Source organism: Buteo buteo, chromosome 4, assembly GCF_964188355.1.
Source record: "Buteo buteo chromosome 4, bButBut1.hap1.1, whole genome shotgun sequence".
Classification (NCBI taxonomy): Eukaryota; Metazoa; Chordata; class Aves; order Accipitriformes; family Accipitridae; genus Buteo; species Buteo buteo.
The window spans coordinates 790181-814174 of NC_134174.1; the positions used below are offsets into that span (position 1 = coordinate 790181).

At 41.0% G+C, this 23994-nt stretch overlaps 1 protein-coding gene across 4 annotated transcripts in view; it reads right to left on the bottom strand.

The window, feature by feature from the left end:
• Positions 1-23994, bottom strand: part of PPP6R2 (protein phosphatase 6 regulatory subunit 2) — a 122904-nt gene that overhangs the window by 38426 nt on the left and 60484 nt on the right. For all 4 annotated transcript variants that reach the window (XM_075024485.1, XM_075024482.1, XM_075024484.1 and 1 more), the window contains 10 exons: positions 16151-16216; positions 14678-14790; positions 9946-10059; positions 8598-8724; positions 7936-8088; positions 7000-7203; positions 6270-6334; positions 2862-2977; positions 1137-1222; positions 714-794 (listed from right to left, as the gene is read on the bottom strand). In XM_075024485.1, the coding sequence (XP_074880586.1) occupies positions 714-794; positions 1137-1222; positions 2862-2977; positions 6270-6334; positions 7000-7203; positions 7936-8088; positions 8598-8724; positions 9946-10059; positions 14678-14790; positions 16151-16216 (1125 nt within the window). The remainder of the gene's footprint in view (positions 1-713; positions 795-1136; positions 1223-2861; positions 2978-6269; positions 6335-6999; positions 7204-7935; positions 8089-8597; positions 8725-9945; positions 10060-14677; positions 14791-16150; positions 16217-23994) is intronic.

The following is a 23994-nucleotide window of genomic DNA, read 5'->3' on the forward strand; positions in this document are numbered from 1 at the left end:
AAAAGGTTGAAACTTGTATGTTCTGCTAATGTTCTTTATGTTCTTAGCATCAAAAAAGGTTGGAAGAACTTGTCTAAATATTTCATCCTGAAAAGCAGCTTCCATATATTTGATGGAGCTTTAACAGAGTACCTCAGGTTTTGAGGATCCTGAGATCTTTGCTAAATGCAGATGAACCCTTAATTACCTCTGTTTCTTCCTAGGTCAAGGGCTTTTACCGCTCTTACTGCTCCTGCTTACTGTTCTTTACTGCTAAGATTTTAGTATAGCTCTTTCAGTTTTTAATATTAGACTGCACAGCCCAAGAGGGAGCAGAACCTCACTATCAGCTCCAATTCTACTGCAAGTAGGTGATGCACACTACCTTGTTGGCTGGGAACTACAGCAACTCCCTGCAACTGGTCTACAACCTCAGGATGACCCAGCCCCCTAGTGCGGAAAGAACCAGGAAAAGAGCAAGAAATATGCAGAGCCTCACAGAAATGTGAGACACATCATGTATCTGGGACTTGCATGCAGTCTGAGCCAAATTTATTCCCAACTGGAGTCTAGACTGAAGTCTGCCACGTAACTAACTATATTGGAAAAACACAAAAGAGCTGAACACACCGACAAAGAATAAAATTTAGGAAGCTGCTCTATACTAGCACAGATTAAGGGTGAATCAGAGAAGCAAGCTTCCCAGGAATAGTGAAGAGCATGTGTCAACTCACCTGCTGGAGAGAAAGTTCATTGGGAAAAGCACTCTCAATGTCTTCATCCTCACTGGAAGAGTGCAGATGGTGAGTGCTCACCTGAAAAAAGTACAAAAAAATAAGCACAAGTGAAAGCTAAGAAAGCTCAAATACTTTAACTCTGCAAATACAATCAAAGACCAAACACCCCAGAAGACAGGAACTGTCCCAATGAATAACACAGAAACGTGGACTATAGTTTACCACCATGTATCAGAGCTGCTGCTGCTTGAAGAACTATTATGGGATATGTTTTCTACAAACACTCTGCCTTTGTAAGCCTATGTCATAAAAACAAGCAAAAGAAGAAAAAAAACCCCAGAAATAGAACTTTTTTTTAGTTAAAGAAAGTCCAGAAGATAGCAGGCCTATCTGAAATATGCACAATATCACTGTTCTCACCAAATCCACTGTATTCCTCCTGTTTGTTTCTGTCAGCGTCTCTTCTACAAAACTCTCCCATCTCCCTCTGCAATCTTCAGGTAGCTCTGTAATAAAAGGTCACCATAAAGATTACCACAACTCAAATGAGAAGGGATCAAAGCCAGTCACTTAGCCCCACTGGTTACCTGGAAGTTTTTGAGCAGACACATACAACTACACATGAGCTAAGTAATGCATGCATTATGTAAGTGCTCTGTAAAGTGAATTACATTTTACTCATGATTTTCTAAAAATGGTAAATTCTGCAGAGAAAGGAACAAATTTCATTAGGCCAACCAGTAAGCTATCACTGGTCTTAACAATCTTGACACACTTGTGGAATTACAGTGGGCTAAAGATACAAAACTTTTACTACAACTTTCTGAAAACAAGCATACAAGTGACTCAAGTTCTACTCTTTTCTTCCTTTTCTTTCATGGGGATTGTGGTGTGTTGACCCCAGCCAGCAACTAAGCACCCACCCAGCTGCTCGCTCACTCCACCCCACAGCAGGATGGAGGAAAGAACTGGAAGACCGCAACTGAGAAAAACCCATTGGTGGAGATAAAGAAAGTTTAATAAGTGGAGAAAAGAAGGAAAAAGTAAAACCCAAACCAAGTGATCAAAGGCACTCTCTCACTGCCTCCCACCAGCCAGCCTCTGAGCAGGAGCTACCTTGGAAAGACCGTCCCCCCAGTTCCTACTGCTGAGGACATGGCATGGAATAGCCCTTCAGTCAGTCCAAGTCAGCTGTCTGGCTGTGTCCCCCCCCAGCCTCTTGTCCACCCCCATCTGTCCCCGAGGGTGGGGAAAGAGTGGGTAAAGTAAGAGCCTTGGTGCTACGCAAGCACTGCTCAGGAATAGCTAAAATAGCGGTGTGTTATCCACACCGTTTTAGTCACAAATCCAAAACACAGCACTGCACAGCTGCTATCAATAAAGTTACCTTCATCCCAGCCAGACCCAGTACAGTAAAACAATGGAGAGAAATAAACAGGACTTGTGAAACTTCCAGACTTTACTAAAATATTTATAACTTCCCAATTTTCATGTAGCTATGACAACACACCAAGTTACTATATTACCATTTGGTATGTTTGTTAGAAGCCAAAAATGGAAACTCAAATCATGTTTGTGCTCATTGTTTCCCGTAATAGATGCAGAATCAAAATCTTATTTCCTCTCACACAAAAATGTCATATAGAACTAGTTCTCAAAATAATGTCCAATGAAGTTACGATGGACAAAACCCGGCAATATGAGTATCTCTGACAAAGCGGAGATGTAGGGCCTCTGTGATCATTTACTCTTGTGTCTCTCTTCCTCTCAGACAGGTATAAGAATAAGGGAGTATAGAAACACCACTTATAAGCACCACCCTAGAATGCTGTAAGTAAGCACTATAAACACACACATAAATCCAGAAGAAGCATTCTTTAGCACAAAAGGGTCACCTTCAGTCTCTGGTTGCAAAACCAAAGCTTCAACAATTTCAGTGTAGTTGTATGAAAGCAAAAAGCAACCAAATTTGGTCCAGACATTTTTTTAAGTTATGGGAAATTGTGATATTTAACTCAAAATTATTTTCATTATAAAAGGGACCCCCATGAAATACATGCAATAAAAGTCCTTCCAAAAGGTCTGCAAGGGTTATTTAATAAAGGAAAAAAAAAAAAAAAAAGAAATGGAGAAAGGAGCATGTACCTTTAATGAACTCACTAATTTGAGTCTGCATGGGGCCCTTCTCCATATTCTGTACTACAGCGTTGGCTATCCGGGTGAGGTGGCCCATATTGCCTCGCCTCATTCCACCTTCTGCCCTGAAAAGAGAAAACAGCCAGTAGCAACATAACAGGCACCAGGAATCCCAGGGTCACAGTCATAACCGCTTTCATAATCTAGACATGCTAAGAGTTCCCCACTGTTGCAACAATCTGACATATGTACACATTACTCCAAGCAGGGTTAGTATAGAAGATGCAGCAGAGAATCAAGCAGGAATGCCCTCTGCTCATGCAGGCAGGACACGGGATGAGTTTACGCAGAACAAATGAACCTTTCTGCATTTTTTCATGTATTGAGAGGGAAATTGATCACTCATCCAGTTCAGAATACACTAGATAAAATTTAAGCCAGTTACAAAGACGAAGCTCTACTCAGGTACTTTAAAAGACTACTGCAGAAATAAATAATCTGATTATAATTTCCACTAAAGAAAACTCACAGCAATAAGAATTTACATCACTACTACTGAAAAATCTTTAGACTTTTACTTGCGATTGAAGTATTAAGTAGATGAATTCAAGAGAACAAAAGACACTAACCTACAACCATTAGATTTCCCCCTTTCAAAAAAATATAAGAAGCCAACACTAAGTCCAAGTAGTCTCTAAGTTACTTTGAATCTTCATCAGTTCTCCTTCACTGGATAGCAAAGAAGCAATCTTTGGAAGGTTGACTCAAGCCACCACAAATAAAATTGGTGGGTCAGAATCAAACTAAACAAAAATAAACCCCTTACAAACAGGATGACAAAGAAGCTCTCACCTCACATTACTAGGTCTCCAGCTCTCAAACAAGGGTTTTTTTCCTAGATGCCAACAGAGCCAACGCATAATAATAAAGACTTTTATTTTTCCTTGGGAGAGAGGAAGACACTAAATATATCAGAGTTAATTTTGAGCTGGTATGCTGTGCTCACATAAATTCTTCTCTGCCCTTGCTGGGGGGATTTGTGTGCAGCAGTCTAAGCTGACAGGTCAAATACAGCAACGCTATCGGACAGCTATCAGCTCGTCTGATCACATGCAGTTACAGCTACATTTCAAGTTGTTGTTTTTTTCTTTATGACCTCCACATGCGTTGAAAAGTGTGATCAGCACCTCCCGAATCTCTAAAAAGGATTAAGTTTATACTGAAATTATCTCAGGTTTTCCCCCACTGCTGGAGCTGAACATATGCAGGTGAGGAGACTAGACGGTTTGGAAAAAACCCCTACGTCTTGCCCCTCCACATGTTCCTGTAGCAAAAAACAGAGTACAAAGCCAATACAAACTATATCTGTACGTATGTCCTATAATAAGGACAGCACTCTAACCCCAAATTCAGCGTTGAGAACTAATCAAATAAAACAAACACCTGGAAATGAGTTCCGAATGCTAAGCTACAGCCTTTTGCACACAGGTTCGTGGCCATTTCTTTCACACCTCAAACCAAAAGAGAGCAAACAGCCCCAGCCCAGATCCACGGCACTGCTGAGCGCCTCGGCTGCACCGGTCCTGCCGTGAGCCCAGAGCCACCCCCGGCACCACTGTCCTCGGGTCGGAGCCCGCCTGCACCAGGGCAGCTGGGAACACGGGGTCCCCACGTACCCCCAGGACCACGCAGGCACACCCAGGGGCAGGTTACAGCAGCACTTCATCAGAGACCTGCAAAGAGCTGCACGAGAGGACAAAAACCCTTGCGTAGCTGGGGCGAAGGCACATGGCACTGATCTATTGCTCTCTGCAGAAACGCACGTTTTCCAGCACACTTGCAAAGCTTTCTCAAAAATTTAAAGGGCACAGTGATAAAAGCAGCATACAGCAATGTTGTATCCGTCTTCTTTGGTTGTATACTCTGGGAGGACCTATACAACATTTATTCTGAGTTGAGCAGTCCTTAACACGCTGCTGGAATGCAGCCAGCAAACATGCAAGATTAACTTTTATTTCAACACTTCCAAATACTTTTTATCAACCATGCCACAACTGGTGGTTACTACATTTACATGAATAGCAAGGCAACAGTAAACGGATGTTTCCTATAAACTCACACTGATGACCAGACTTACTTTATTTTAAATTCTAATCACCTAGGCAGATCAAATGGACTGCAGTAAAAGAATTATGTGGGTTACCTAGAAGTTAAATTCTAGTAGTTATAAAGTCCTTCATCAAGAACATATGGAATAACTGAAACTAAGAGAACCCAAGGAGAAATTCCATGATCCAAGAGGAAAAAATACTACCACCATTCTTGCTGATGATTTTTAAGAAATAATTCCCAAGCTCTCAATTTGGAATCTCTACCCCTGGGGCTCCCAGTGCTTGACTCCATCTCCTCACTGAGTGCATGCAATAATCTTCATATAAACTCAAACTTCTTAAAGCATACCATCTGAGATACCTCTTGTTAACTCAGTATTTTTTTCTTGCCATTAAAATTCTTTCCAGTGTGGTGACTGGAACTGTTTGGCATGAAATATGTATGAGCTCTAGTTCCTATCTAATTTAATTAGGAATACTCTTAAGCAGCAACCACAGATATTTCTGTTACCTACAAAACTGTGCACAATGATAGTTGTGCAATGAAACTATCAGCAAAATTTGTTATCAACAGCCCAAGGGGTTGCCAGAGGGAAAAAAACAAACAAAAAAACCCCAACAAACCCAAACCAAACAAAAAAAAAGCAAACCAAAACCCAACCCACCAATTACGGCCTGACAGTAAGCCTAAAATAATTATTTTGGGAATACAAAGCACTTTGAAGTCATAAAGACCTCAAAATAGTGAGGGAGGACCAAAACATTTAGATAGACAAAGAAACAGAGGCCTAGATAATATTTTCACTTTAATATGTTTTAGGTTTTTTTTAATTATTTCATTCTTATAATCATTGCTATCAGCACAAAATCCAACTGTTTTATAAAGTTAGAATATTAAATGTGGGGCAAATCTGGGGCGAAAATGCTTGCCCACCTCAGTTTCCACACAGCTGCTCACTCTAAGAAGAATATAATTATGCATTTAAGAAAAAAAAAAAAAAAAGAAAAAAAAAAGAAGTTAATATGCTATGTAATTTCCTGAGAAAGCAAGAAAGAAGCATATTGTGTGTTTGGGTTGAGATGTTATAAACATTAAAAAAAAAAATCGTGCTTTCAAATTATATGCCTATTTGGTGAATTTGTTGTTTAACATGCAAATAATCCTAATTGCAAATCACAACCAAAATCCAAAGCATTTTAGACACCATTAAGTTGTAAATTATCCAAATAATTGAAAGAATATTTCAAGGCAATATTCTAATCTGCAGCCTTAGAAAAAAGGCCTTCTGAACCCAAAATCCCTTACTGTATTTTGTCATTGGCTTCCCAGGCATCCAATATCCTTTGTACTAGGCAGCATTTCTGGAACAGCTAGAGGGGAGAAAAAAAAAAAAAAAAGAAGAGATAGGAAGAACATTTCAAAAGTTTGCCAAAGTAAGACTCATGCCTTAGGAAGTCTGTACTGAACTATAGTTACTTTTGTTCATTCCTTCACTCCTACTGAACAAGAACTTAAAGTTCAGCACTTATCTTTCCCAAGAGCTCAAGTTTCTTCTTTCTCAATTTTTTTCTCAGAGGATCCAGGGAAAACAGCAATACCTATAAACATCTTCAGCCTGCTTTTGGGCTTCACATGAGCAGTAATGAAGAACATTGTTGTCATTTTACAAACATAACAAAAAGTTGTCATCATTGGGGCCACAATCCAGAAGCTAAAACGTAGTTAACTACTTGTAGTTACTATTTTTTTTTTGTCCAAAGCTTATATGCATCTTTACTAAAAAAAAATTAAATAATAATGGATTCACAAGCCCATTAAATGAGATGGGTGGTATGTTTATTTTGTAATTGGATGCTAAAAACAAATGTACAATAGCAAATACACTTCCATCCAGCACTGACAGAACCAAGTTATATCTAGACACTTTTAAATAAACTCCATGCTCTTGAACAGTTAGTCATACCATTTTCTTGTTAATGCATATGCAGACTGAATCAATCCGTCTAAAATTCTCAGGTGACACAACGAGACTTACATGAGTAACCATGATATTCTCAGTATTGTTTTCTGGAGTCTCTAAGTTCTCTGTAGCCACATTTCCATTCAGCACCTCTTCTTTGCTTTCTAGGTCATTAGTAATAGTTTTTCCCTCTTGCACAGAGTGTGAGAGAATAGCTGCTATGGACAATTCCACTTGGAAATGCAAAAAGTTATTCCATGTGTATTTAAAAAATAAGTCCTGGAAAAAAATGAGAAAAAAATTCACTCTAAATGTATCTTACTATTTTTAACAATCAAATGATATTAGAACACTGCCCAGCTAGTTGTTTAATCAGCAATTCCACTAAAACAATTTTACTTATACGCCTCAGTATCCACTTATAGTTGAACGTGCTCTGTTTGCTCTGCTGTAATGTATACTTTCCTATAAAACTGAGCACACTGGAAATACTCTCATACACAGCTAGGGCTCACAGCACAGACACACTGAAAAAAAAAGTTATCTATTCTGTGGCTGAATTAATCATAAGAAAAATATTAACTAAATAATTTCTAGGTATAAAAATAATTTTCTGAAAGACTGCCCAGGTTATATCGGCAGTTTTCAGAACACGTCCCTGTTCACAGCTAGACAAAAAGATCACCCCTCAGTATTATGCGAGCTGATACACACAACACACCCAAGCTTTCTCAATAAGCAGACTATTTTGCATACGCACTACTAAACTCCTGTAACAATTAATTTGAAGCACGAGGTTCAGTTCAAAATACTAAGCATCTGTATTTGTATTACAAAAGCTATTCTAAGGATGGATGTTCCTACTTTCAGCAGATTAGAAAAATAATTAGACACTGGCACACATAAAACAAACTACCTTGCACTGAACAGATGAAAAGGGAAAGCAAAAATGTTCCCAGTTTAAAGTTATGCCCCCTCTCCCCTTACACAGTGTCACACTGTATTACTCACAAGTAATAAATTCATGGTACTGAGTCTGCATAGTTCCTGATTAATACTGGGAGTGTTTGTGTGAAGCAGAGCAGCTATTAGACGAGATCCATGAAGACGAGCATTCCCCAGTGGCTCCTCCAAGACACCAATTGTAGTTAGGATTGCTGTTTTCTATCAGAGAAAGAGATAATGAGTACCTCAGCGAGGACCAACATTTCCTTTCCTCGAGTGTGTATGCACAATGATTTGACTAAACATAAATAGTTCATTTCATAAATATTCTCTTCAGGTAAACCTAAACCAAATTCCCACACAGAGGACAGTGTCGTGCAACCACTGTGAGACTTCTACTTCCAAAACCGAAGATTAAAATAAAAATATCCACTAGCTAAACGTTCCTTTCTCTTCACCCCTTAACCATCTTTACACAAGCCACCAGTCCCAACGTATCTCTACTTCTTGGTTTCACTTGAATACAATGGCTTTCAAAATTCCTACTGCCTAGTCGCTAAGCACCTGAATTATAAACTTTAAGCGTGTATTTTTCTTCAAAAGATGTTCGCTGGTTCCAGCATATGGCACTTTCAGAAAATATCCAGGAAGCCTGTGTGTAAGGAAAGGGAAACCTTGAAATGCAGGTCAGAAGCCATTTGCTCCTGAGAAAGGCTGAGATGCCCTACCTTGGGAGGGCTGAGCAGCAGCTGGTGGAAATCTTTTAGCCTTGGTTCAATACCATGTAAGATGCTGCTATTGACAGTGTAAGACCTTTCAAATCCCTGAGTGTATGAGTCCATCAGTCCTTCTACCCTGTAAAGAAGAAAAGCACAACAGTTAAGATTTGACAAAATCTTAAAATGGTCTCCAGTCACACTGTCCATATTGGTCATTTTCTCTTGAAAAATAGCTATGAATATGAAAAATAATAATGTTCAGCTAATGAATATATTTACATAACTACATTATATTAATACATCATTTACAAGATGATAGTCACATAACAAAACTGTGAATGAGTGGGAAGTCTGCAGAGCTAATAGACAAATTACTGAAGTGCTTCCTGATTTTTAAGACTTCCCAAACATTTGAAAAGTAAATTACATCAGCAAGAGTTAAGTATAAACATTTGTTAAAAACTGTAAACCTTCCACAAGTGTTCAAAAAGATGTACATAAATATACTAACTGATGAAAACCTTGAGCAGGCATGTAGCTGTGCTCATTATCATACCTCTTTATTGGCAAGCAGTAAATTACAACAACTATTACTAGCCCATTCCAACAGCAGTCTCACATTGGAATAAAAGAAATGCTTTCATTTCAGTAATGAAATGTAATTCCAGCAAGGCAGGAATGGGCTAGATAGGAACCCCTAAGCCTCCAACTTATAAATCTTCAGAGATCCTGGGCACAAGACACAGCAGAATTAGCATCTCAACTTTTCAGTTTTAACCTGCACATGATTTTCTGACTAGCAACTTGTTTGCCCAGTGCCATCTTCTGTCCTACTCTCCAGTACCTCCTCCTAATCTTCCATCATCTCCTTCGCTCTTCCTTATTTTCTCCTTTTTTAAAAATTGAGATTTTCAATGTCTCCCTTCCTCCCCAGAACTCTCTTTTGCCTTTTCTCTCCTCTGTCTCCACAAAAAAATGAAAAGGGCGGATATAATTTTAAAAAACAAAAACTATACAGCCATATACATATATATGCACACATCATCACACAGATTATGCACGATGTATCATTTCCTCCCCCATTCTGCATACATTCTGCTGCAAGACCGCTGCTACTGCGGACAAGACTTTGCTATACATGTGCAAGAGAACTACAAGAGCCCATAGAAGGGCCCAGTTGCCAACTGGTACAGCTGCCATGAGATACAGTGACTGCATCAATAAACCAAACAGTTTTTCTTGTACTCATTTCTAGACAGCACTTCACACTAGGCCAAAAAATTTCCTTTTTTGACTGAGTAAAACTGGATCTGAGTTCCTAAAATTGTTCTTGCTAGGGAAGCTAGTGCTAACTTACCCAGAGCGCCTTGTTTCCAGCAATGTTAGAAGAACTTGTGTTCCATTCACTATGCAATTTTCAGTCTGTTCTCCATCAAACATATTCTTCAGGAGTTGCTCTACACATTCCTGCCTGTTGATCAACATAGACACATTAGCAGTGTAAGAGTTAGAAGTATTTGGCAGTTGCTTTATTCACAAAATACCCACTTCTGGGTCTGCTGGAAAAAAGGGCTGCTTTTTTTTTTTTTTTTTTTTTTTGAGAAAGAATAAAGACATTCCTCTCTAAAGTTTCATACGACAAGAATGGTTCTACATCAGGTTTCTGAACTCGCTTACTCATCACTAAGGCAAGACCTGGTTATAAACACCTAGACTCCAAACCAAATTGTCATTCTCCTTTATCAACAGGATATACCTCTTAGTTATAAACTGGAAGACAACCCAATTGTTAACTCAGTCAATTTAATTTATTAAAGACAACAGGAAGTTATTAGCTGATGGTCTAAAATTATCCATCAGAATCACAGAAGACAACAAACAGTGGAAGTTGACGTTTATCATTTGCCAGTGGCATAATAAGATCCAGCACCTGGAAACAGAGGTCAACAAATGCAAACTGTAAATAATATGCATATTTTTAGTAGTCTTAGCTATTATCCCCTTGAAATATCTTAATCAATTCACCACCTCTTTGAGCCCTTAAACCAAGATAAAACGCCTTCCAAATACTGACAGATTTGGGGCCAGGTGGAGGGATCACCAAGTGAAGTGTTGAAGACTGCTGGAGTCAGAATGAATAATGACATTGGTCCTTTCTAGCATTAAAAATTATTCTGACATGGCCTTAGAGTTGAAGAAGAATTAGCACAAAAGTAACAGCCCACTCTTCTCTCTACTATTTACCACGCTAAATGAATAATAGATATGAGGAATATGAGGTTCAGGCTGGCACTGTTACTCGTCTACAGTTACTTGACTGCAGCAGTGCCTGCTTCCACCTCTGTATTCAGATTCTTTCCCCATGCTAATTCTGAGGATGTTAATGACAGTCCTCCAAAATCCAGTACTCATCAAGTGCCTTTCTTGACTTGCTAAGTCACATGTCCAGCTAAAAACAGTATTACTCAAGTTCACAGCCTAATTTTTACTATTTTCTAGCATTTGAAAAAAATCTCATTTACATTTGTATAAATAAAATACGAGATAAAAATGTAAAATACATGAATAATGCATGAGAGAAAATTATTTTAATAAGTAGCAACTAAATACACTCCATCAGCACAAGCACAAGAGGCAGAGTCAGGAAAAAGAAGTAACAGTTTACCGTGATTAACTGAATTTGCTTTTATTGCATACAGCCAACAGTTATTGAAAATCTAGATTTGCTATTTATTCCATACCCTTGATCATGGCTCCTTCTTGCTGCACTAGCTGATCATTAATTCATGATTCATAGATCAAAAAAAACTTATCCAAAGATCAACAAAGGTTACCAGCAATGCTTGGAAAAATTAGCCAAGAAAAGTAATGAGATGTGACCTTCAGCAGAAAGGTAAGTTGTGCAAAACATCACTTTTGTTCAAAGTATTTTTTCTTCTAAGCAGTGAAGTGGTATAATGACTCTTCAAAATGTTTTTTTCAAGTGCAAAAACGTTTTTGTTTATCTCCTGGAAGTTACAGGTAGTCCTTGAAAACATGCAAAGTGCATACACAGAGAGCACCAGGGAAGTGAAGGCAACTGGGAGGGAGAGCGAAGGGAGAGGGGGAAGAAGCTAAAGACCATCTGAGTATAGTACGAGGCAAACTTTGCAGCTTTGTATAATTCTTTGTATAGTCAAGGAAACTTGCTTAAATTATACCACTGGTGTCACCAAGGCTCTCATGAAAGACCATGGGCAGCAATGTTCTGCCCCCCACACAGCAGGGTTCCACATCTCTCTCTAAAACTACTGAGAAAGTCTACGACTACTGAGAAAGTCTAAAATTACTGAAAAAGTCTGAACGTACTGCATTCTCCATGGCCCGCCACACCTCCCACCACAGTGAACCATGACCCCCGTTAAAGGCCCTGGGCTTCCCAGGTGAAATGACCAAGCTGGAGCTCATCTCCAAACTTTAAAGGGCTCAAAACTGATACAGGCTTGACGAGATGCTGAAGGCTCTGCAATCAGGGATGCAATCTGCACTAAAAATCCAACATTGTGCTATTTGACAAGAAAGCACTATGGCAGGCCATGGGACAAAAGGCCAGATCTGCCTTATTTCTGTAGGCATAGTAAAGGAAATGAAGCATTTAAGAAAGAACATTTCCCAGCAGGTGCAGAGTCACACATCAAGCCCATGAAAGATCCTGTGCACATCTGCAGAGCCCATGGCTTTTCAGTGCTTGTGTGCAGCACGATTCACATCCTGCTTTCACCTACTCACATCAGCTCCTGTCCCAACAGATGCCCCTGATATTCATGTATGAACCGACAGCTCAGAATCAGGAGAAAATAACAGCAATGTCACATAAATTAAGCAAGCTACGAGTCGACAAAAACATGGAAAATAGGAATTTTAAGCCCTAGTTATAGATGCTATATCATTGATTGCCAGCCTCTTGTTTCATCCCTTTTCTGTCAAAGTGGTGCCTTTAGGCCTAAAAGAGCCTTTTTAGGTTTCAATCTCATGTTGAATCTCCCATAAATGTTCTTAGGTTTGAAGCAAATGTAGGAAGCGGTAAACATGCTAACATAAATAATTTAAAGCTACATTACAAAGAAACAATGCCAAGGGAATAGAGTAAACTTAAAAAATCAACATGTTCTGGTACACAACTCATACTTAACATTGTTTGGGAAATAACTCCTAACAAAAATACTCTTTGAAAGCTTCTTATCAATGTATTCCCCCAGTAATACTAGAGAAGTTAGTTCTGCATTTGAAAAAAAAAACCAAAACCAAACTTCCAAGGAAAAAACTTCTTCCAAGTTTCACTGCAAGTTGTCTGGACATAGACCCACAGGTTCTGTAAAGTGCTCCACACCGCTAGCTGGGATCACAAGCATCCTTACATCCTTTTTTCAAGAGAACACCTATCAAACACAACTTAGAAAAACTGAAACACTACAAATGCTGCTTTCGCCGACTGTATGCTAGTGCCATTTATCACTCGATCACATCTTTAGAAGAACCCAACACACCCCAACAGTTTCCAAATGATGGAAATCACTAGATTCCCCTCCCCACAATTATTTAGTGACATACTACCTTCAAGTAGGTTATACAAGATCATCTGCAAGCATCACAAAACATGAACCAAAACAGCTTTTCTACATTTTCCAGCCAAACTACCAGGCCTAATAAAAGACAACAGTATCTCTATTTACAAATTTGTCTGCGAAGTTTATCAATCAGAAGGTAGAAAATGATCAAACCAATTAGGTATCTGCGTTGTGATGTGCCATCTCTAAAGCACTGCACAATTCTGAGACATGAGAGTTCATGACAGTCACAGGTGACCGGGCTTTGAGGAAAAAGAAGTAGCTGACACCAACTCTAGTGTATTAAGAGATCCACAGGGATGGTACACAGAGAGAGGATATCTGAATTGTCACCGTCTAGCCCTAACACCACAAGTAAATGGAATGACTTTTTGAATGATCAAGGAGGGCTAGGGAGGCATTTAAAGTGTGCAGGCTTACTTCTTTCAGGGTTCAACCAAATTTGTAGAATAAAACCAGGGAGATTAATGATTCAGTCTAAGTAACAGGCAGGCAGGCAATCTTTGATGAGATGTATCAGGCAGCATCTCAGCACCACCTGATCTCTGTGGAAGTGCAGGCATCCCAAGGTTCACTTAAGTTAAGAAATCTACAACTGATATTTGACTCGGGAGCCAAAACACCATGCCAGAGGACACTGAGAGTGTGTAAGCAGACCTCAGCAAAGGTTGGAAGGCAAAGTGATAGTGCCCCATACAAAACAATGCACATGGTGACATATGAGGTACTACAGTGAGAAATTCCTTCTGTTGTCACAGCATTTGCTTCCCCATTTTGAAGAACAGCAACTTGATGATCTGAAACCCGTCTATAGGGTACATGCAGCATGTTCACCAGTGGGCAGTTAAGAGCCACTGATTAGCCAAGTATGACTGAATCATAGAATCATTTAGGTTGGAAAAGACCTTTAAGATCTTCGAGTCCAACTGTTAGCCTAGCACTGCCAAGTCCACCACTAACCCTAGTCCCTAAGTGCCACGTCTACATGTCTTTTAAATACCTGCAGGGATGGTGACTCCACCACTTCCTTGGGCAGCCTGTTCCAATGCCTGACAACCCTTTCGGTGAAGAAATTTTTCCTAATATCCAAATTAAACCCCCACGGAACACTGTCCATGCAGGAATTTTAAGATTTGTCTTTGTGGGATTTGCCTCAACTATTGCCATCGCAGTTCACCTTTCTCCAAATTCACTATGAGTGTTTTAACACACTCGCTAGTATCACCTCATCTTGAATTAGGCTGTGAGCTTTGGGGATCACTAACCCCAATCTCCTGCCTTCATACAGAGCTACAAACCACAGAAATCTCAACAGAGGCAGTTAGGTGATGCTACAATTTAAAAGCTATATTAAATGGTTGGCACAAATGCCAAGAGTTAAGCAAAGGCTTGACATGCATAGTTTGTGTCTCTAGAGAGCTATCAGTAAGTGACAATATTAGTAGCAATTAGTTTAGCAACAGTCCTCTGACAGGTACTTACGATTCCAGTGCTGTGAGAAGTGGATCAGGCTCAGGTATATCCTGGAGTTGATTGCTCTGGTCTCTGCTCAATCTTATGATATCACACAGGGTCTGGGAAGCATTTGATTGCCTCTGTAAACAATGACATAGAGCATGTTTCAGTGCTAATGTCTCTACATGGCTCGTTCTGGCCATCAGAGAAAATTTAACATCGCTGGGAATACAAGAAACTGAATAAATCAGAATTTTTCAAAACAAGTGCTACCATGCTCTAGATTTTCATCTGTTAAATACAACATTGACGTGAATTATTAGAAGCATTAACAGATTTTAAAATCAAAGAGGTCTTCCTGAACTTAACATTAAATGCAGTTAAAGATTTCAGAAAGTGAGGATTCTTTTTTTATCTTCCTGACCAAGTGTGTTAACTTGCAAATTTCAAATACAAGTATTTCATTCTTACTTCTCACGACTCAGGAGGTTTCCTCCATGAAGAGAATAAATGGCTTGATAAAACCCTTTACAATTTAATTACTATGTATTAAAAGGCTTTAAAGTAGTATTTTGATAAATTAATCGTCTCATTCTGGCTATCAATCAAAGACTCTCTGTAGCTACTGTATGTGTAAGATCTTATGCTGTAATTTAGCATTTATCCGTAAGATAGCACTGCTGAAGGCACACAAATCAGCGTGTTACTTCCCATTTTTTCTCTCAGAAAGGGCTTTTTTTGCTGTGGTGAGATGAGGGAATCATAGTGTCGGCATTGACACTACACCAAAAGAATCCTGTGCCATCCAGTTCACTTTGCTGCTGGCACTCACAGGAACCTGTTAACAAGAGCCGCCATCCCCACCTAAGCCAAAGCAGACCAGCTAGAGATCAACACGCTTCCTTGTGTTTTTCCTGCTCAGCATCAGGGACGGCAGTCAACACCCAAATGTGAAATGATAGCGTAGGAAACTGAAACCCAGACCTAGAGCTCCTGGCTTGGATGTTTTGTGAAAATTATTGACAGAATAAAAAAAAAAAAAGGGCACTCAAAATTTAATACTCAGCATGTCTTTTCCATGGGCTCAGAGAACTGCATCTTGTAGATTTTACAACTGAATGTCTACTTACTTATTGTCTAAAAAGAATTGAAAGTTACAGCAAATTGGTTAATTTAAAAAGTTTTTCAACAGCCCATTTCAAATTGCAGGTTCCTACTTAAAACCAAGGAAGTTACCACTGACTGTAGATATTTAGACAAACTGATGTAGTGGCAGAATGAACTAAGAAATTGGTAGTAAAATAAGTCAAAACCAGATTAAAAATACAACAAATGTTTCGGTATTGAGCAACCAGAGGACAGGATGTCCACCCATACAGACCATCCTCATTATCTCCTTTCATAAGTCACCTGGGCATTATCATACAGGCAGAGAGAGTCTTCTGGACCTTACAGGACCCGCTACCCACAAAGACAAAACTTAAGTCTTGTCATACTCACGTCCTCATCCTGGCTTGAATGGATCAGTTCCACAAGTCTCTGAATAATCTTTGCTTCATTAAGCCACTGGAGGGAAAGGAAAGGGGAAAGAAAATCCTTGATTGATATCACAGAATTCAAAACAAGAGGATCTTTGAGAAGCTTTGCATAACACAGGCTTTTCAAGAAGGGAAAGCCCTTTCCTTCTATTTCATCATCAAAGCCACAGGCAGTATACAAACTCCCCTAGGCATAAATAGAGATGCATTTTAAATTGCATCAGCATGTACACCCTGCCCATGGAACTGAAAACCTAAATACCTTTGGAAAACATGGAATAGATCAGTCACAAACATTATCTCATCTGAAGCAGCATTAGCATAATTATCAACATGTTCTTCTCCTACCATTTCCTATTCTTACAGTCTTACTACTGTTTACACTAAATAATTTCTCAGACTTTGAGATGACATAACAATCCTGCTGTTATACCTTGCCTCCTTGCTCTATGCCAACTTCAGACTTCCTGTTCTTAGTGCAAGCTATCGCTTTACCTCCCTTCCCTGACCGCATGCAAACCAAGTATGCCATCTGCAAATTATATGTTCCAGTCTCTCCCTTCCCAGCTTCATCTGCAAGCTCAACTTCTCGTTTCCACCCAACCATTTTCACTCAAATTTCTATGGTCTTCATTCCAGGCAAACTGCTAGATGTCTAACATCAATCAAACTAATCAGTCAAATCAGGCAAACTAATGCATTCTCAGTTCCTTTTGAAATAACTGACCAAACATTAATTAAAAGGTAAAAGACTTTGGAGGTTTCTGCAACAATATAATCTTCCATCACTCTTCAGATGAGTCATGGAGAAAATGAACAATCTCCTGCCTTCCACTTCTTTTTAAGAAGGCATATCTTCTTCCCTTGAACGCTCATTCTTTTGTTATCTATTCACATGACTTCAACTATAATCCTTATATCGACTCTTCACCAGCTTTGCTCTAATAACCCTCCTACGGATTTCATCCTCTCCTCTCCAATGCCGTGCTGAGTATGATGAATGTCTGACTTAAAACAAAAATTCCAGATCACCATTTTTAGTGACTTTTCCCATGAATAATACTGTTTTCCTACTAAGTCTAAAATGTCTGACTTTGTCTCCCTTCTGACGTACCTTATTATTGCAAAAATACTAATGTTGTCCAAAAATCTTCCCAGCATACAGTTGGGAAACCGAGTATTTCATTCATGACCATATTTTCAGATCTGGTTTCTGTAATTTCTTCTTCCCAACATCCAGTTTACCCAGAAGTTAAAAAACTGGGTTTCTAAGATATTTTTCCTCAACAGTCTCTCTACCAACCTATCTCCTCAGATTCTTCCACTGGTTTCTTGTTTCCCAGCATCAAAATTATCAAGACCATCACAGTAGAGTTGATCCCTGCTGTGTCTTAATACATCAGTCTTGCCATCTCCTTTCTACTAACAAAGCAACTGTTCATTCCCTCTTGGCTCATTTAGTCTGCAAGCATCTTTTGTCATTCTCCTGTGCTTGGATATGACTACGGAAATACTTCTTTCAAATCCTAAGACTCACTCTTCTGATGACAGCTCAGGTAGCTGTCAATTGGCAATTTACCAAAACAGCTTCATCAAGATGAATGAAATTCTCCTCATTTATATCTTCTAAAAACCAGCTGCTCATATCTATCAATTATGCCTACTGGTAGTCTCCGTAACAATAAAATTACCCATCTCTCCTCTCCCTTTCTCTGTGCTACATTTGCATGTTTCATTTTGCATCATCAGTCACACACCCCATGTTTGCACAGCACCATGATTACAAGCCCAGATTTTGACTGCAATCTGGGTATTCCCGCACTATTAACAAATTGCACAATTTCAGTAAAAAAAACCAAACACACTTATATCCATTTTTACCTGCAAGTTTCCTTTTGTCAAATCATAAGCTCCACTGACATGGTACAGTGGGCGTTTCAGCCTGTTTGTTGCTTCGTGCAGAACCTAGCTGCCAATCCGTGTCAGCAGAGGAATTTTTACCTATCGAAGTTCCATCTACCCTTACGACTTCCACAGCCCAGAAGAAAACTACTTATTAACACTCCCACATTAAATGTATTTTCTTTCCCTTGCAGAGCACAGCAAGATAAATCCCAGCCCTCCGTCATAGTTTCAACTTTATTTTGTATCAACATTCTCCCCAAAGTCCTACATTGCTTGGGCCTAGGGGCCTTATTAATTAAAAATGGGAGTTACACAGTAAGCAAGGGTAAGAAGGTTTGCTCTTTCTTCCTGGACTGCCATAATAATGGGCTCTGGGGGGAGTTGGATGGCCAGAGAGAGAGGTACTGGGGAGAGGGAAGCATGACCATTCATCTGAACAAAGGAATTACTGTTCCTGGGAATTGAGGGACACAGAAAATGAAATTCAAAAGCAAAAAAACCCCAACTGAAATAATCTGTTAAGATCAGAAGAGCAATACCAAAATTTGGTGAATTAAGAAGCACCTAGTAAACCTGGAAGAGATCAATTCCTCTGTCTTGAGGCTGTTCTCAAAGAGATGAACTTTGACATTCACAAGAAAAAGACTCAAATAAAAGCTGTGACACTTACAGGACTTACCTACGTGGACTGAAGTACAATAGGATTACCCTCAGCATCTCCCTTAAAAGAGTCACACCTGAAACACAAACTCTTCTGACCACATGCAACTCAGCAGCGTGTTTACTTTCACTGATGAATGACACACTTGTAAGGAATTCACGGACAGAACACTTGCACATATGTGCAACTTGAATTATTCTACAGGAAGACTGCAAGACACAGGGCCAGCAAGCAGGAGGTGGTTGATGTAGCCATTGTTTGTTGCCTGCAAACAAACCAGGCTCTTGGGTTTGCTGCCTCCTGATTAGGGAGCATTGGGCTTCTGCTGGGGAGCACATGTACCACATATGCTCAGGCACCACAGAACAAGCGGGACATGGCAAACTGGTCCAGGCAAACTGGGACTTGGCAGTTAGTGAGGCAGTGGGCATGGAAGGGGGTGTGGAGGTGCTGCTGAAGGCTGCATGGGACTGCAAGATCTGTGCAACCGTAGTGGTGGCATGCAAGAGGGCACGGTCCCCACCACCAGCTGAGGCAACTGTATCTGGCACATGGGAGGCCTCAACCCACATGAAGCTCCTGAGTGAGGGCATGGGCAACCAGGTCGCAGGCAGCAGGGAGCACCTGGTGCTTCTCCTTGCTGGAGATAATGTCCCTCACCTGCAGCAGATGCACTCTCATCAAGGCACTGTGCTGCCAGGCGATGGGAGTTATGGGCAGAGGCAAGAAGACAATGTAATATATTCTGGATGAACAGAATTTCAACAGGGGTTTTCTGCAGAGACCATGGAAACAGTCAGGTTTTCCTGGACCCTAATTTTGCATGGAAGATGAAATAGCCAGAGACTACACAGGAATTAGAGGACAGAGACTCCCAGGTCAGGAGCGGCTGGAAGCTGGGAACATGAGAAAAGCTCTTTCACCGCCAGGAGATATGCACTTACAGAATAGGCATTAACAGCTTGGCGGTAACAGGCAAGAGGAACAGGTTTCCTCAAAGGAGTCATCGCAGCCACCCGAGCCTGAAACTCACACCAACAGGAAGAGGCAGTGGCAGAAGAGCGCGGCTGGAGACTCCCTTCTGCAGAGAACGAAGAACCCGCTCGCCACCAGATCTCTGTTTTGACAAGCATGCTGCTTGCCAGCAGCTCAGACTCCCCCAGCGTGTGGGGAGACTGCCGAGGCTCATCCAAGCCCTTGGATGACTGCTCCTTCCTCCTGACGCCATGTGTGCACCGATACCACTGCCAAGGGACATCTCAGGTGTATCACGAGTGACTACAGGGCCCTGCTAGGGTGAAGCCCTGAATCAGTCCCTGTGCTGCCCATCACATCCTTTGCCAGCTTCAACTCTGGTTGAGCTGTGGACTTCCTAACAACATCCATGTCTGCTCGGGCAGCCTCTCACTGCCACTCCTTGGTGCTCCAGCCCCGCTCCACCATCTCAGCGCTGTCTGTGCGTGCGTGAGCTCAGACAGGAGTGCCCTGCTCACCCATGCAGACCTTCTCCCACGCCTGCTTGACTTTCTGCACATCGGGATGGACCATTCTGTCTAAGCACTAACTCTTACCTTCCTCTGTGATGACTTCCCTCCCACATAACCTGCTACTAGGCTCAAGGACTGGGTAGGCCTAACAGCAGAGCTTACCAGTAAAAAATAATCAGTCAATAGTGGCAACCAGTGCTCCTACGTGTTTTAAACACTTACGTGAACAATACCACACTGGGGGCTGCAGTTGATATGCAGGAGAGGAGGAACCTAGACAAGCTCGAGGGAGGAACCTCAGAAGTTCAAGAAAGGCAAAATGCGAAGTCCTGCATGAGGGATGGAGTAACGGGGGGAGTCAAGGAGCCAGGAACAGCTCGCAGAAAAGGCTGAGAGGGCCCTTAGTGGACCTATTACACCAGGAGTCAGCACTGTACCCTTGATGGCCTGAGGGCGGGCAGCAGTGCGAGAGCAGGGATTGCTCCTCTCCATTCAGCGAGACCCATCAAGATACTGGTTCAGCCTGGGGCTCACCAGCACAGGACAGACATTGCAATATTGCAGCAGGTCCCATGGAGGCCCCTGAGGTGGTCGGGGCTGGAGCACATGAGGTTGGACAAGAGGCTGAGAGTGGGGTTTGTTCAGCCCAGAGAGGAGAAGGCAAAGAGGAGACCCTGTTGTGGTCTGCGGCTGCTCAGTGGGACAAGGAGTGACGATGGAGTCAGGCTGCTCTTGGAGGTACCACGATGGGATGAGAGGCACAAAATGCAACAAGGGAAATTCCAACTGGGTATTAGGAAAAAAAAATCTCCACTTGAGGGTGATCAAACACTGGAAGAGGACCCAGACAGGTCTCTGCTCCTGGAGATAGTGAAAACTCATCCAGCTAAGGCCTTGAGTAATCTATTTTAATGGGACCTGCACTGCAGAGGCATCTGGACCTTCTCAGGGTCCATAACCTCCATAACCTGAGTTATGCTATGAATGAAATTTTGAAGCCTTGCAAGGTCAATACTTAAGAAAGTCTATTATATTAGGACATCAACAAAACTTAATTTTCTAAAACCTGATGAAAATATACCTAATAAGAGTGTGACTTTGGCTTGGATGTTCCTAGTCAGCCATAGTAAAAGAAAGTTCATGCTTGATTATTTAAGATGCTTATCAAACAAGGGACTCTGCGACAATCAACAGACCAAATTGTCTGATCTTTCAAGGATCACAACGTGAATAGTCACTTCACTGAAGTATTCACAGTAAGCTTTCCTCCACTGAGGACTGATCTTGCAGTAGGACAATTTTTATTACAAGAGAAAGATATCTGCGTTAGTCTAGTCTAGCCCTGGGAGCTACTGTTTCTTTAGGGTAAAGATGGCATGAAGAATATGCCCTTTTTATGCTTGTAGTTACCTGTGAAAGCAACAGAAAAAAGCAGGACAACGTGTGGGGGATGGGGGAGAAGTTCCATGCTGTGATCACTACCCATGGTAGACTCTGACAAAAAGGCTACATGATACCCTGGCTACAAGAGGTGAAAACTGGAGCACCAGTTCAACCACAGTGGTACAGAGCTCACGAGGGGTTTCTACAGAAGTCACTGGCAAGGCATGGTCCACGCCTAGGCACTCTTCGCCAGGATAAGCAGATTTCTCTTCAGAATCACAGGGATCACATTCTCCCAATTACCGAGGAAACCATGTCAGGTATGTTGAATGGTGTAACCCACTCTGCAGCCCAAAGGTGGGGTTTGTCATGAGATCCCGGTGACACGCTGTGCTTCAGCTGAGCCATAGCAGGTTCTCTCCTCCAGACTTGAATCAGGAAGACAGGCTAATTCTTCTCCATGAAGATTATACAACAGAGGCTGTACTTTCTGTCACTAAGGCAAGCATGAGAAGATGAAGTGCAGAAGACATATCTACAATAACTAGATCTGCTTCACATAAATTCACAGTACATGCCAGCAAAATCAGACGTGGAATCTTCTCACAGCAGTTGTGCCTCTTTGCTTTTTTCTAGGTAAGATTTTATACTAATAACACACAGACAGAGGACAGACTTCTTTGATGTCACTTATCTGTCCTGATATTAAAAATGCTTCAAGAAGCAACCCATATCTGAACTTTCTTGCCGCACAAGAAGTAAATTATTTAAAGTCAATATTATTTCTTTCACAAATCCACAGAGACATTCCAGGATCAAATGACACCGATCAAAGAGAATATGCTGTCATCCATCTGCACAATGTCAGATTTGTCCAAGGATATCAAAATGTAGGTGCCTGAAAGACAAGCAGGCTGGAAGGACCTCCTCAGAGGTTTCTCAGGAAGACTATTCTAGTATTTCCAATTGTCACAGTCCAGAAACAGGAAGGAGACAGAGCTGTAAAGATTCAATGTACACAACAGTTTATTTCATTTACATTGCACCCACCCCCAGGCTGCTGAATTTGGAGGCTTCCTTGTACAGTGGTGCTTCTGTCAAACTCAGGACAGAAGTATGGAGGAACAGCATGTGCTAGCAAAGTTTTTTCCTGTTAGCACAGCTCTCCAAAACAACAAAATCTGAGCTACGTGAACAAAGCATTCCTCTGTCATGCATGAACAGAAGGAAATGCATAAGGAATTATTGTATTTTCATGTTAACTGTATGCCTTCAATTACAGATCAAGGAAGAGAAAGGGGAAAACCACCACAAACTGTAGTTCTACAAATAGTTTAAGAACATATAAAATGGCACTGTCACCTTCTCTCTGCTCATACTCATCCACTTATCTTCTGGTCATTTCTCCTCCCTTACCGTTGCACAAGTCCATGCAAAACAAAAACCCAACCCAAACCAAGGAACTGAGCAGGCTGAAAACAATCCTGGCAAAAAATATAAACGAAAGTGAGGTGTTTTCAGTTGGATCAATTCCCTAGTCCACGTCACCTTACAACCACATGAACACTTCAGCTAGCAAAGATTCAAGAGGAGCCAGATGGACAGAGCAAGCAGTAAGAAGGTGAAAGCAGGACTGCCTCTTTCTGTGGCAATGTCAACGTACAGCGCTGGTGGAATCACTGGCCCAGCTTCGCTCGGCGCTCCAAGTCAAATGCTCGGACAGTAAGAACCTGCACCCTGGCTAACATCATCTGAGCAAGCGGTAGACAAGGAAGCTTCAAGCACACACTTTAGAAGGCCCATTCAGTAGAAAACAGAGCAGAGAATGGAGCCACCAGCACCATCCAGCTATCACAGTCTAAGGATCTCTAAAATGGAAGGCCAGAGAATTACTCTTGTGCAATTATCAGTCAGTCTCTAACTTACTGAATCAAAGCAACACTGTGGACATCAAATCCCTAAGAAGAGGTGTTTTGGGACTTGTTATGCAGAATATGATTTTGTTTAACTTAAAACTTAAGATGCCATCTTCATAAATCTGACACTGTAAAACTCTACCTTTCCAGACAGCAAGAAATATATAACAAACCAAGTCAAGTTCACAGGATTTTGCCAGCATAGCAATGTCAAGTGGAAAAGTGGTCTTTTCACACCCCTAAGTGATGTACTCTCAATGGCAGCACTTTCTAGTGAAAAATGGTGCTTCTCAAACTTTACTTGGACAGCAAAACTTTCAGCTTTTGCTAAGTCACACAAACACAATACAGACGGCATTTTGTTGTTCAGATGACATTCACATTGTACTTGGGAAATAGCTGGAATGTAACCTGGAGACCCTGATGTAATGTTAGACCTACTTAGATACCATCC